The 14,741-nt window shown below is 36.6% G+C and overlaps 1 protein-coding gene across 1 annotated transcript in view; it reads left to right on the forward strand.

The window, feature by feature from the left end:
• The window catches only part of DCAF6 (DDB1 and CUL4 associated factor 6), a 93,245-nt gene that overhangs the window by 43,054 nt on the left and 35,450 nt on the right, over positions 1-14,741 (forward strand). Inside the window, exons 9-11 of the mRNA XM_010567650.1 lie at positions 2,716-2,835; positions 3,066-3,311; positions 8,672-8,839. Coding sequence (XP_010565952.1) covers positions 2,716-2,835; positions 3,066-3,311; positions 8,672-8,839 — 534 coding nt within the window. The remainder of the gene's footprint in view (positions 1-2,715; positions 2,836-3,065; positions 3,312-8,671; positions 8,840-14,741) is intronic.

Raw genomic sequence — 14,741 nt, forward strand, 5'->3', positions numbered from 1 at the left:
TCTTTCACTTTTTTTATAAAACATGTAGTAACTAAATTTTTATACTTAAATTTTCACGTTTCTAATATATTACTCAATTACTTGAGGTTTCAGTAGGTAGAGCATTTCCAAAGCTATGCTTTAGTGTCAGAAAATGAGATGTGAAAGCAGGGCAGAGGATGCTTTGTCACTCATCTTACTCTTCATCTAATGATGTGTTTCTGTTTATATCTGACAGGTTGTGGGGGTACAAGTATTTGTTCTACTTCCCTTAAATCTGTCTCCCTTTTTTGCCTACCATTTCCCTTTCCAGACTTTCTGTGTTGGTTTTCTCATCTTCCTGACTCCACAAACTAGAATAGAAGCGTCTAGCTGATCAGACTAATGGTCCATGTAGAGTAGGATTCTGTATCCGACACAGGCAATAGGAGATGCTCTTTAGGGAGAGAACATGAGCCTGTCCTTTTACCTTAGTCTGTTGCCTTTGTTGCTCCCCCAGTGTTCAGAATTACCGTATTAGAAACTTTACAGGGTACGTTCCCATCTGTTCTTTTAGAATCTGCATATGGTTCTATTGCCTATGAGTTTCTGTAATCCTTTTTTGAACCTGTTGGTAATATCTCCTATGGCAAAAAATTCCAGAAGTTCAGTGCCCACTGTGTAAAGGAAGACTTTCTTTCCTTTCTTTTAAATTGCTCCCTTAGTTTCATCATGTGCCTTCTTATTCTAATACCACAGGATTTGATTATTAACAGTTTTACATTCTGCTTATTTGGTGCTTTCATTCCACAGACCGCATTTGTATACCTCCTCATATTAGGGACACTTTTGCTATCATCTTTGTTGCAGGTCTTCCCAATTAAAGTTAGTGGCAGCTTTGCCTTTGCACAAAGTTACTTTTTATTTACATTGAAGATACTTAGCTGAAAAACAATGTCCTTCTAGCTGTCATTTCCCTACCAATTAAATCTGCTGGGGAGAAGAATAAAGCCTGAGAAAAGGAATCCTCCAGTATAGACACTGGCTAGATTTTTATTTTCTCAAAACAAAGCTTCAGGATCTGTACTGTGCATTATTTGATACAACTGTATAGTGACTGAGAGAGAATAGCTGTGTTGCATTAGTTAGGCATGTGGTGACCTGTGACTTATTTTTCTGTTAACTGTTCATTATTCTGTCTTCCCATCATTAACCACCTATTGTCTGTTTTCTTCAGCTGTTGCATTCTACTTTTTGTGTTCTAAGCTTCTGAGGCCAGAGCTCCTCTGCCTGGGGTACAGGAGGGGAATGAGGGATCCCAGGGGAGGGTCAGAGACCTGCAGTGTGGAAATGAGGATAGACAAGGGCATTTGGGTCAGACTCTGGGGCATTGTTTTGGGAGGGTGGTGGGTTGGTGTGTTCCTCTTCCCTTATCCATTCCCAGCAATGTCTTCTAAACTCAAGCAAATAATGTAAAAGCAAGGTCTAGTGATGATATATTCAAGCTATATCCTAGCAGCGAAGACTATATGCAGTCCAGAAAGATAATCAGTTGCTCCAGTCATTTGATTAGTCTTTTGGCTTTTATAACATCTGTGCAGGTAGCAGCACTGATGTTTGAGAGGCGTATTATCACTGCATGTTCTTCCCAAGTACACTCCAGAATCTTTTAGTGTTAGCTTTTGTATGCAAGGTAGTAAAATATTTTTCACGTATGTATTTTGATAAGTAATTGTACTTCACAAGGATTCTATTTCTTAAGCTCCTCAAGTACAAAACTTTTCCAAAAGTTGCTTAAACACAGCATACTTCCAAAGTGGTTAAGGGGCCAGCATAAGCTCTTACTTCAGTATGAGTGGAATGGCCCAGTCCAGTGGAATGATCTTGTATTGGAAGATGCCAATGTGTAAAAACAAACAAACAAACAAAAACCCCAAAACCACACACCACCCCCCCAAAAAAAACCCCAAGACCAAAACCCAACAAACAAAACCAAAACCAAACCCCCAAAAATGAACCCCCCAAAACCCCAACCAACCAACAAAGAACCAAACTCCCCCCAAAAACCCCCAACCACTTAACCCGCCCCCAAACAAACAAAACCCTCAAAACCAAACAAAAAACCCCCAAACATTTCACAGAATACAAAAAACAGTTAAAGATTCAAATATTCCATTTCAGCCCTTTACAAATTGAATTTTTTCTGTCGTCTTTTTTGAAACAAATTTTGTTTCATATGTAATAAAACCAGAAATAAAATGAGAAGAAAATGTTTTGAGTTATGTTGAAAGAAAGTATGTTGAAGATTTTGCTGTAAGTCATGCAGAAGCCTTTTGGAAATGTTAAAAACATTATGTGCTAATTTTGTGCTAGTCTTTTTGCTCTTTCATTGTTTAATGATAAAATTGGTTATTTTATAATTAGCTGGAAAAACATAAAAATCTAGGCTTTCTTAACTTATTTAACTGGCATTTAAAACAATGACATAAATTTCACAATGTCGTGTGTACAAAAGCTCTGCATAATTGTAAAACAGAGAAGGAGGAAGGACTGTTGGTTTTTATGTGGTGCCATGTTCAGCTGGCAATTCTTGCTAGACTGTAGTGCTGAAAAAAGGAGATGGTTCAGGGGATTGCTAGTTATATACCTTACAGAGCGGGGTGGGGTGGGGGGGCGGTTATGAAAGAAAAAATGGGGGGGGAAATGAACGCTTTTGTAAACTTGTAGATAAAACTTTCAGCTTTACTTGTTTTACAGGGGAGCAAAGTCCTAATGTCTCTCTAATGCAAAGGATGTCAGACATGCTGTCAAGATGGTTTGAAGAAGCTAGTGAAGTTGCACAAAGCAATCGAGGACGAGGAAGATCACGGTCCAGAGGTGATTTCCTTCTTTTCAAGAATAATAATTACAATAGAAATACGTTTATACTGGGTGTACAGGCCTTGAATATCAGCATTTTTGGGGTGTAAACTAAGAAATTTTTAGTGCACTCTGAAGAACTGAGCACACTTGTTTGCCATATGAATGGTAATGCAAAGGGATCTTTAGAGACAGACTAAGTTTACCTTTGGGCTCTTGTTTTTCTTGCTTTTTTTATTTAATCAAAGGTGGGACTAATCGGACAGATGCTCCTGCTACTAGTAACGTGCCACCTAGTACAGAATCAGAAACTGCAATGGAAGTAGATGGTTCTGAACAACTTCCATCATCATCATCTTCTACAATGTCAGCCCAAGCTCCTTCAACATCATCTTCAACAGAAAGTCCCCCTTCAACTTCGTTATTGTCCTCTCCTGATAATGAACAAAGGCCTTCTTTAGGGGCCTCAGCTCAACCTGTACTCCATCAGTCTGGTGAGAAGAAATCCATCTTGTCATTGTTTATGAAAAATGCTTTCATTGAGAAACAGTTTTATTTTAGGATATTTTGAGTAATTGATCGCAATCTGTTTTCCTTCTTGCACATCCTTAATGAGACTAGGTATTTTATAGTTATCAACTGACTGCAGCTGTGGTTTAAACAAAGAGTAAAACCATCAACTGTCTAAGTCTGTCTGAAGAAAGAATCTCAAAGGGAATAACCAGTATTGTCTTTTGAAGTAGAAGTAAAAAATTATTGCTTGTTTTTTCTAAACTTATTATTCTCTTCATGGAGTATAAATAACACCATGCCTTCTTCAGCTGTGATTTGGCTGTAGCAGCATCAGTGCAATGAATAGCAGAACCTATTCCTGTTATAATCAGAGGAAGTAGAAAATGTCTCCTTCAGCAGGAATCTACATCCTCAACATTTCAGAGTCAGCAATGTTATGTTTTTTTTGCTTCTCAAAACTGTCCACATAGACAGGGCTTACCTCACGTGATACTTCATTATTGGTTAGTAAATTATACTACATACTGATCTTCAAGATATATAAACTTAAAAAAACCTCATCTGTATTTAATATAGACTTACATTCTTATTGTGGGGAAAAAGAAGAAAGTATATTCCACTGTCAATGTCAGAAACTTATTTGGTTAGTAAAAGAGCACCTTATGCGTTGACTTGCATTTTTCCATCTCTGTGCAGGAAAAGATACCACAGCCCTTAGGGTTAAGTATTTGCACAAGAGTTTATTTTTACTTTTTTAAAGTGAGTTTCTAGGCCTCATAGTTGTGGTGGAAAGGCTGATGTGATCTGAAACACCTACAGGTTCAGACTTGATTATTTTAAAATCCTGTGGTTTTTGTATAAATACAACTTCTGTCTTGTACCAATTCTGTTGTAAAAAATCAAGGTCTCTGTCATTGGAAAAGATGACTGATAGCATCTTCAGGCCCTAAATTGGATGTTCTGGAGAGATGGGGATTGGGTATGAAGAAGAGATAGGGATTTCCCAGGGAAAAGTGTGCCATTCAGTGTACTGTGGCTGCTGCAGACAAAATCTTTGGGACAGGTGAGAAATCATTTTGAAATTCATTAAATGTATCATTCTCATCCTTTCAAGCCTTGCAACTAGTCTGATACTTATTTAGAGGAAATAAACAGTGAGCAGAAACATGACAATACACACAGTCCAGATACTATTCCTAGAATAAGCTAGAAAATCTATTTAGTAGCAGAGGCTTTAGTCACCTTTTCTCTCTCTCTCTCTCTCTTTTTTTTTTTTTTTTTTTTTTTTTTTTTTTTTTTTTTAGTATTGATGTCAGCTTGCTGCAATCTCAAGTTTTTCTCAATACACACACAACAAATTAAGGGGTTTACTCTAATTCAGTGTAACCCAATTTAACTGCCACTATCTTTGGTACAGAGGGATAGCCACCAAAGAACACACATACCATTACCAAGGGTTCATTTTGATCTATTTATTTTTCAAAGTATATGGTATATTCTGGAGCTTTCAGTGGCCAGGAGAGTATGTCAGATATTAAAAATAAATGCTTCAAGCTACATCACTGAAAACTTGTAGGCTGCATAATGATAATGTGCTAGAGAACATTTCTGGAATTATTATGCATTTTCTGTCCTTCATTTTAAAGAATGTATGCTGACTAGAGAAAGTGTTTTCTTCTTTTTCTCTGAATCTTTCTGAATTTCTAAGTAAAAGTTTATTCTGCTAGCATGAAGCTGAAGTTGTTATTTCTTCATCCAGCTCTTCTCTAGGAGCATTTCCTCTTTCCCAGTGTTACTTTGGACTTAAGACTCCATATATTCAGTTTTGAAAGGGGTAGTGGTGGTTGTTTTGTTGACAGACAGTAGATACTTTCTGATTTACTGTATAATGTTTGATAACTTCTTTGACTACATCTAAACAGGGTGTCAGACTGGCTGCTAATTCTCAAAAAAAAAAAAAAAAAAAATCACTGTCCCCCCACCCCCATATTCTGAATCCACAGAAACAAACAAGCAAAACTTTATCTGGTATTCTTTATTGCTGTATGCAGATTTTAATTGTAGGACCAGCTGCCATCTTTAAATTGTCTACAGGACACCTGCAGGAGTAAACTCAATAGTACTATATGTTTGCATACCTAGTAAGCGTCTTGTCTGGTTTGCACTGCTTTTAAAACAGTTAAGTTACCGTAAAACAAATCTTTGGGTAACATGGGCAAGTTCAGGGAAAGGGGAAGACCCTGGGCAGAAGGAGCAGGTCATGGCAGAGCAGTAGCAGTGGGTTTATGAATGGGTAGGCTTGAATGTGAATTTCCATTTTGCAATGTTTGTATACTTACAGAACCCATAAGGGTGCTCAGCTATGAGATTTTATTTACTCTCAGCCTCTAGTCTATAAATGTGAAAAGGCTGCGCTCTGCATTAAGAACAGGATTCCCTGAGTTTGTTTAGCTGTGTTTAGAGGTGAATAAAACCTGCTGCTTTTTGGGGTGACAGGATAGGGAAAGTGATAATAGAAATAGCTTAAATACAGTGGGTTTGAGTAGGAAGACCAGATAGAGGTGTGTTGTAAAAGATGGATGACTGGGGAACCATTTTGGAAAATGGAAGAAGGGAAGTGAGAGGCTTTCAGCCATCATTTTGCTTAAAGGGGTGGCAGATACAAGTTTGAATATTGTAGCAAAGAGTTAGCAAATGAAAAATATGTTTTTGGGTAATTACTTGTTTAGAATTGGAGCATGAATTCACACTACAGACTGGAACAGGCTTATAAACAGCTTTCCATAAATAATTTCTGCAGATTTCTGTATTCAACACAGGTGCCAGTGGTAATCCTGTCTTTGAAATAGCAATACCTTTGCATATGTATTATGATTCAAATATATTGTTGGTATGGTGTTCCAGAAAATATGCCACTTGGTGAGCATTTGAGCTTCTACACGTGACTGACTTCATTGCTTAATGTTTTAAAAAAGTACATGTTCAAAATAGAGTCAGTACAAAAATGGTTCAGCGCTGGAGCTTGTTGGGATAAGTCTCTCTATCAGAATGTATATTCTGGAAGAATACAGTTGGAACGTTTGAGTAGGTTGCAAATAATCAAGATGATCAGCACAAAATCTCAGTAGCCTGTTCTTGTCAGTATGTTTGAATAATTTTTTTATGAGACAGAACAATTGCTGGAGATTTTCATGCTTGTCACTGAGAAAAAAAAAAAAATATTTTCTTGCTTTACTTGGCCCATTCAGTGGAAAGCTTTCATTCATTTTTTACATGAGTTTTAAGATGCTGTAGTTTTAAGCCACAAATGAACATAAAATACAACAAACTGTAATATACAATAATGCTTTTTTCCCCATAAATAATATTCCAGATACACTTTGGTACTGGGGGTAGGGGCGGGGGGTAGGAGGCAATTGAGTAATTAGGACAAAGCTTAATCTTAATGTGTGTTCTGATATAAGGTAACTTTGCTTTTAAATTTTGAATGGGAAAGTGGCAATAGCTGTTTTTTCTTTCCATTTCTTTTTCCTCACTCCATTTGCTGGCAAAATAAACATTTGCTTAGAGATTTTTGAAATGTGTTAAAAGGTGTTGTCATTAAACGTATTCAGGATAGTAGTTGCCTCTACATTTTGAATTGAAGTTCTTGTTACATCTTAAATTGTAACTATCTCTGGACTGAGTAGAACTGAATCAGCAGCAAGTACTGAAAACTGCCATTTTAGGCATCATTGAAATTTCCTTAAAAGCATTTTCTAGACTGTTTTTCCATAAATGTTCATGGCACATGAAAACCATTTGTAGCAGATCTCTTTGATGCTATATTCCTTTTAGGAAGTATATCTTTTTTCTTATACCTCATCAACCATAAACTGGCAGGATGTATTTCTCAGAAGTGGTATTAGACTGAGGACATTAGAGCTCATGACTATTTGATATTAACTGGTGCCTGCCACTAATTTTTGAATGATTGGATTATGTCTTTGGGTTTGTTTCTTTTTATGAAAGAAAATTTAAAATTTGCTTGCTTCACTGAGTGAATAAGAGTTACAGAATATTTGTAAAGCTTTTGCTTGCATGAAAGGTTATATGCCAATGTAATGCTCTCTAGTATTTTAACATTTCATAGTACTGATTATTTTTTTTCTTTGCAGATTTCCTTACATCTACAAAATACTACAGAGTGCCCTTGATATAAATACTTTCAGGATAGGTCTAGACTAGCAGTTTACAGAAGAACTAGCTAGAGCATTTGATGTGAATATTTGAGTCTGAATTAGCTTCTCTACCCTACTATATTATAGATGAGAGTAGTTCAACAGTGGTTCAGGTCAATGTTGTGCTTCAGCTATTGCTAATAAAGACACAGTCTGTGTTGTATGAGGAGAAGCACTTGCTATACAGCACTTGTGTAAGTGGAGGAAATCTGCAAAGAGCATGGAAAGAATAAAAAATTACTTGGATGCCTAGTTTTATAGTAGTTTGCAAAAAAATACGTCAATCAGACAGTGGACTGGTATGTGCCAAAACGATATAACTGACAAATGAATAAAGACAGAGTGATGAAAACAATAAAGTTCTCTTCAGTTCTCTAAAGACAGAACTGAAAGAAGAGCCTGTTAAGAGAATGATACTAGGAATTGTTTATGGTCCAATAAATTACTTTCTCTGTAGGACCACTTAACAGTGTTTTCAGACTTTGAATCCTCACCCACTGGGAATGTCTGAGATAAAAAATGAGTTCATGGTGAAGTGTATTTTTTGGTTAGATGCTGTTCTGCCACCTATTTTCATAGTTCCAGTTTACTTTTTTCACAGGTTTATTTTGATCAAAAGTGTACTAAATTCCACCCATCAGGAAGCTATCACATTCATTTTGAAAATTTACCTGTAGACCACAGTTGCACAATTTTACACCATTAATATTCTCATTTGTTATGTGTGTTAGGAACATGAAAATGAATACTTCTGTTGTTTGCTTTGTTTTGAATCAGTCAAGATCGATCTATTTTTGTTAAATAATTCTTTGCTAAATGATTTAAGTGTTGGAGATGGGGTGGGGGGTGGATTGTATGATGTGAATCCTGAACTTCTAAGTCCTGTAATTCATGCATTTAGGAAGAGAAAAACAATTTCAATATCTTATTTTATAATTTCTGGATGTTAGTAAATGATTTACATAATTTTTTTTCACTGTAATTACACTTAGTATCTGTTACTTCTCTCTTTGGTCAGTCCCCCCACCCCTCCTCCCTGTTCTGTATATTGTATGTTCAATGCTTCTTCTTTCTTTTACATACTTTTTTTTTTTCTTTTTTCCCCTCTCCCTGTTTGTCAGAGTTAATGGGACCTGAGTTAGCTATAATCCGTAGGGGTCTACAGCGACTGAGGCTTAAGAAGGCAGAACAACAGAGACAGCGAGAGCTAGCTGAGGGTTCAGCGCCACAGTCGTCCTCCTCTGATCAGTCCTCCTCTAAGGGCTCCTCACAGGACCCTCAGACATCAGGTTGTCATTTGTCAAGGTTTCTTAAGCAGCTAACGTAGTTATAGTTTGTGCTGCTGTTGTTTGCTGAGATGCTTCTCTTCCAGAACAAGACAGTTAATGCATTTGCTGCTTGTCTTACCTTGCATGTGGTGGTGTTTATCATCACATGGTTAGGGAAAGAGTCATACTGACAGTTTTCATTTATCTAACATGTTTGGATTATATAGCTAAATGATACTATATGGAGAAAGTTTCCTAGGTGCATGGTATCAGGTATGTGCAATGTTTGTTAGAGCAGTTGAGCAAGAAATTGCTGTGTCCCGAGTAGAGTGAGGTACTTACACACTTGAAATTGCATTTTGGTGTTAATTGTATCCAAGAGTAACATTTAAGACCTGGCTTTGGTTTAGCATATGTTCTAATTCAGGGTAACATTTCAGTAAACCAGGATTTTGGCACTCTTAAATGCTATGGTTTTACAGTAAGTATAGTGAAAATACTTGTAACAAGCCTAAGTCCCTAGATATGCTCTCCTTTTTTTGAATAGAGTGACTTTTTATTTCACCATCCTCTTCCTCTTGTCTTATTGAGATTAAAAACTATGACAAGAAATTCTTGGAAATGTTTGTAATGAAAAGAGTCATACTTGAGAAAGTTAGGGTAGAAGCATGCATATGAATAAAGAGGTAAACCCTAAAGCACAAACTTGAAGCAAACTTTTTCATGGCACCATGTAAAAATGAGTGAGCTGCATGCTGTGTGAAAAGTCAGCATATTTTGTGTTGAGCAGTAATGTCTAGCAATGTTTCTTCTATAGATAAATTTTGTGACAGTTGAGGTGTGGCTAAATTACTTAGAAGGATTGTGTCATAAATTGACAGCTTGACTTGCTGTGGTTCAGTCTGTTTCTCTGGAGCCTTGCAGAACAATTTGATACAACAGTGGCTAGTGATCTAGTTACAATATGTAGTTATTGAATTTTGAGTAACTTCCTGCACTAGAAAATTCTACAGTGAGTTTTGAGAATGTTTGGAAACTAGTAAATCCTGGAGAGCTGTGTGCTTATCCTAGGGATGGTAGCCATAGGTGCCTGTTACCTGTAGGAGGAGAACAAGAAAAACAATGGTAGCAGTGTTCTTGTAGGTGGCTGCAGTTTCCTGCCAGGGGGAAAAAAAAAAAAAAAAACCTGCCAAAAAGCTACCAATTTTTTTTCCACAAACTGAACATCAGAATTTATTAACTCAAAGATATGTATTGATAGAGGCAAAACCATAGCTAACACAGTCTATAGATCTTGATCTTCCATTTTCTTTTTGGAATGACTTAAAAATAATTTTTTTAATTAAATTGTTTCCCTTTGAATTGAAGTTGAAAAAAGTTTCATTACAACCATATCTGTAGAATTTTCGCCTTGAGGTATATCTGTGGATATTTTACTACCTCTGAAGCATATGTTGGTCGGGGTTTTGCTTGACACTGTCTCACCCATCTCTTTCTTAGTGCTCCTTTAAGGATACAGTGTAACTCTTTACTCCCAGTTGTTTGTGGTCAACACACTGTAGGATCCACAGTGACACAAATTTTTAGCTTTAAGCTGAGTAATTGCTTTGACTGGGAGTCAGAGATGTATTGTAGTTAGTTTGGATCCCCCATCATTGCCTCTTGGAGTTTTGACTTCCCACATGCTTTGAATTTTAATGGAACTAATGGGAAGATCAGATAGTTTTGTTTGAGATCACTATGGAACCACAGAATACATACATAGCCTTGGAGGAAAATAGTATTCAAATATTCACCTCATTCTTCATGTGATGACAGTGAATTTGCAAATTTAACCGTTTTACTTAAGTAACTGCTTTGAAAGATAGATTCATTTAGCACTATGGAAACATTTATTTCTGGGGAGCAGAAGGGGTAACAGTTTTGCTAACTAACCTCCAACTCTTTAGGATGTATATCTTTTTGCTGTTTGGTCTGATTGGTGGAATTTGTTACCTTCAGCATTATAGACAGTAGAAGATTTAAAATGATGAATTCAAATTTAAATATTTAATGTGTTTGGTCAATTATTCCTCAAGAAATTTGATAAAAGATTACATTACCTTTTCCTTTCTACTTGTATGTGTAAATACAAGCAATTCCTGCTGTGCTTCATCAGCTTCTTTCATTGTATTCCTCCTTCTGTTATATTGGGAGGAAACAAATGAAACTTTTTTATTGTGGAATCCAGATCACCCCTGTATTGTCTATTTACTTTTTAAGATTTCTGCACTCTGGACATGGAAATATTCTCTGTATTTTTTAATTTCTTTTTCTGCAAGTTACTTTCTTTTATTCTCTTTTTCTGACCTCCCAAGACTTAGTTTTGTAAGATGTGTATCTGCAATCTATTCCTTAGGAAAACCAGAGGTGCAGATTTTTGGTCTCTTGCTTCTCCATAGAGACAGTTGTTTTCCAACCCTGTGGTAAGCTGACATTTCAGAAATGTGGCAGGAGAAAAAGAAGTTCTTAGGTTTGTTTTGGGTTTCTTTAATAACAAATTTCCATGCAGAGACAATCTCTCTCTTTTTTTTCCTGCAGGATTGTCTTTGATGCTCTGTCTTGAGGCAGATGTTTAGTTTTCAGGCACATACTAGTTGTAAATTTTCAAACAAAAAATTACACCCCAAAATGTGTCTGCCACTATGTGAAATGGCATCATAGCCTCTGACCCAGGGCTGCAAGTTCTCAATCCCTGCTCTGGCAAAACTTGTATAATTTACACTTGCAATTTTGGGGGGAATTCGGTGTGAGACTAAGGCCATTTCTTCTGACCGGGATTTCATTCTTAATCATTATCTTTGCAATCACAGCTCAATTATAGTTGTAGACACAGGCTGGAGAAAAATACTCCAGCCATGTAAGAAATTACCAGTAGAAAATGTTAAGAGCTGAAAGCTTTTACAGGTTTAATAGAAAATTAGACTGTATGGTAGTTATTCTGTCTCCTAGTCTAAGGACTTGTAATAGTTACATGAGGATTTGTAAGCTGTATCTGTAATAGTTAACCTTCACTATTTACAAAAATATGGTCAAAAGTTTATGTTGTTGAATGCGAAAGTGAGTTAACTAAGTAATGATTCACACTGGGCAGATGTGACATTGAGGAAAAAGATACTTCATTCTCAGGTGGCAAAGAGACTTTGTTTCGGTGGATACCTCTCATAAGTATTGTGTAAATTTAGAGTTTTAGAAGCAGTGTATGCTGTGTGTATCAGGTCTATCTTGTCTTCAAGCCTTTGCTTGGGTGTTGAACAGATTCAGGTTTTTTAACTTTAATTAGGGAACTATGGTAAGTTGGTGTGTTTTTATTATATACTTTCTGCAACAAAGCCTAGTTTTGACTTACATTTTTGTGGCATTTCATAACATTCAGATCCTATGCAGTATTTAAACAACAGCATATATGTGCTATATGCAAACTACAAAGAAAGTAAACTTTTTAACCTATTGTTATTGCTGCTCTGCCCAGTGCTGATATGCTGTATGCATCACCATTACCTACATTACCCCTCTTTTTGAGAACTTTAAATTAATTGAATGCAATTTGAAAAGTTACAGAAAAGTGAACCAGCTGATCTTGAAGTGAAAAAGAAAAAATAAATGAGTATTACAGATCAGTGTGCATCACGGGTTCCTGTAGCGGTCTCAGTGTGCATGATCTTACCCACAAAAATATGAAGTAATGTGAACCTTTCTTTTCTGAGGAAAAATTAATTTGATTTAGACTGTATTTATTGTGGAATAAAGATATATACATGTGCATGCTGACATATTGCAGAACCTGTGATGCACAGTGACTTGATTCCTTTTTTTTTTTTTTCAACTTTGGTTGTTTCAAAAGTCTATATGGTCAGTGTCTTTAAAACAGACCTTCATTTCTGTGTTAAAGCTTCCTGCGAAGAACAAGGGGCTGACTGCAGTTTTTATTACTAGTTTCTTTGTAAACACCCCGATATAGAAATGTGTCTATCTGAAGCTTACTCACTGTGCAAAGCAATTATTCCTAGTTATTAAAACAAGTATTTAGTTTCTTAAATTGAGGTCCACTATATGTACCATGTTTAGGACTTTAAAAACAGGTCTCACTGCTTCAGGCCTGACACTCACACTGGAGCTGGTGTTATAGTGATATAAGGAAGAAATTTTTTTAACCAAAACAGTAGAGGCGGCATGCTAATATTTTGATGAAGCCAGGTGCTGATTGCCCAAACTATAGGAAGATCCTTCAGCATATAACTGACTTTAAAATTATCTTCTATTTTCTGTTTGAGGTTCCCAAAATTTATGAATCTCCAGCTCCCTCTTTAAGTGGTGTTCCAGTTTAGAATGTACTAGTGACATTACAACCAGTGGTGAACTGCATTGGGATGTAGACTCAGCCTGTGAAGGCTCAGGTAAGAGTTTGGATTTTTGTTTGTTTTTTTAACTATATGGCACAGTTTTGGTAATACTTTTTTCAAAAGCTTTATCAGAAATGATGAAAGTACTTTTTCAGAATTTTTACAAAACAAAGCCATATATTAAAAAAAGAGGCATTTACCTGAACTTCTCTAGGCTGGTTTCATGGTCATGTTTATTTCCCTGCCTGAGGTGTGGCGTTCCAGACTGCAGTGCCACTTCAAGGGGTGCTGGTGATCTGTGGCTTCAGGGGACTTGAAAAAGGGCGGGGGGGGGGGGGGGGGGGGGGGAGTGAGTTTGAAACTGGTACAAACTGAACTCTTTTGTTAACCGTATTAATTGGAATATTTAGGCTGCTTCCTTTGTGTTGTTTAAAAATTCTCATATCACAAGTGAAATGCATTCGCAAAGTTGTAAGAAAACATCAAAATAATAATGAAATGTGGGAGATTTAAGCCTACACTGGCATGGACTACTACCTAGGAAATTTTCATTTTCGCTTACTGTGATTGAATGATGGACATTGTAAAACATACCTACTATTTACTTACTGTTGTATAACCTGAGGTCTTAATAAAATTCAGAAGTGCTGATAAGGGTGGTAAATGTAATTTCTTGTTTATAATTAAAATATGTTAGTTCAGTCATATTTCTCCTGTTTATCTTGGTCTGAATTAAAGAGCTGATGAGATTAGCTTTTCTAGCCAAGTAAAATGTTTGGCAGCATGATATGCCTTTTAAAGAAGGACATATAAGCTTATAGAAAGAATTGGAGTGCAAGAAGAGAGCGTGACTGAGAATCACTGTCTTCTGTCATTAGACTTCTCAGCGTGCTGTCCAAGACTTCCCCTCTCTTTAGCACTTTTGATACAAGTTAATCCCGATCACAGGCTTCATAACTGTGAGTCAGTGATCAAAGCCAGCCTGCCCTTGTGAGAGGCATACTGAGTCCTGTGCTGAGTCAACTGCAATGCAAGTCGATCATCTTATGACATGGTGCATCTTTACACCAGCTTTTTGCTCTGATTTACATTCTAAGAAGTGGATTACTCCACCATTGAAAAAACTCTGCTGTAAATACTTCTCTTCTAAATTAGAAATTGTATGTAAAGCACACTTTAGTTTTGGAAAGTGAAATATATTAATGTTACAAGTCTCATACTTAAGAGCTACTTCTCATCTAAATCTAGATGACAAATTTGGTGATCTGGCTTAGGTGTGTTTGGTGCAAGGCATGGACATGGCTGAACAAAGGTGAAGACAAAACAAGACCAATTTTATGTTCCCCAGTTATGGAAATAAAATATATATGCCCAGTTACCAAAACAAGCCAGCCTCCAAAACACACTGAGCTTGCCTCAGACTCTCCTGGGCTCTGTTCTTGACTCCTCCTCCCCTCCTCTACCTTATGTATCAGTGTAACGGAGGAACAGACTGTGATTCTTGCACCAATGACTGGGAATGAAGTATTATTTGAGGATAT

The sequence above is a fragment of the Haliaeetus leucocephalus genome, unplaced genomic scaffold (assembly GCF_000737465.1).
Source record: "Haliaeetus leucocephalus isolate CR32 unplaced genomic scaffold, Haliaeetus_leucocephalus-4.0 Scaffold228, whole genome shotgun sequence".
Classification (NCBI taxonomy): Eukaryota; Metazoa; Chordata; class Aves; order Accipitriformes; family Accipitridae; genus Haliaeetus; species Haliaeetus leucocephalus.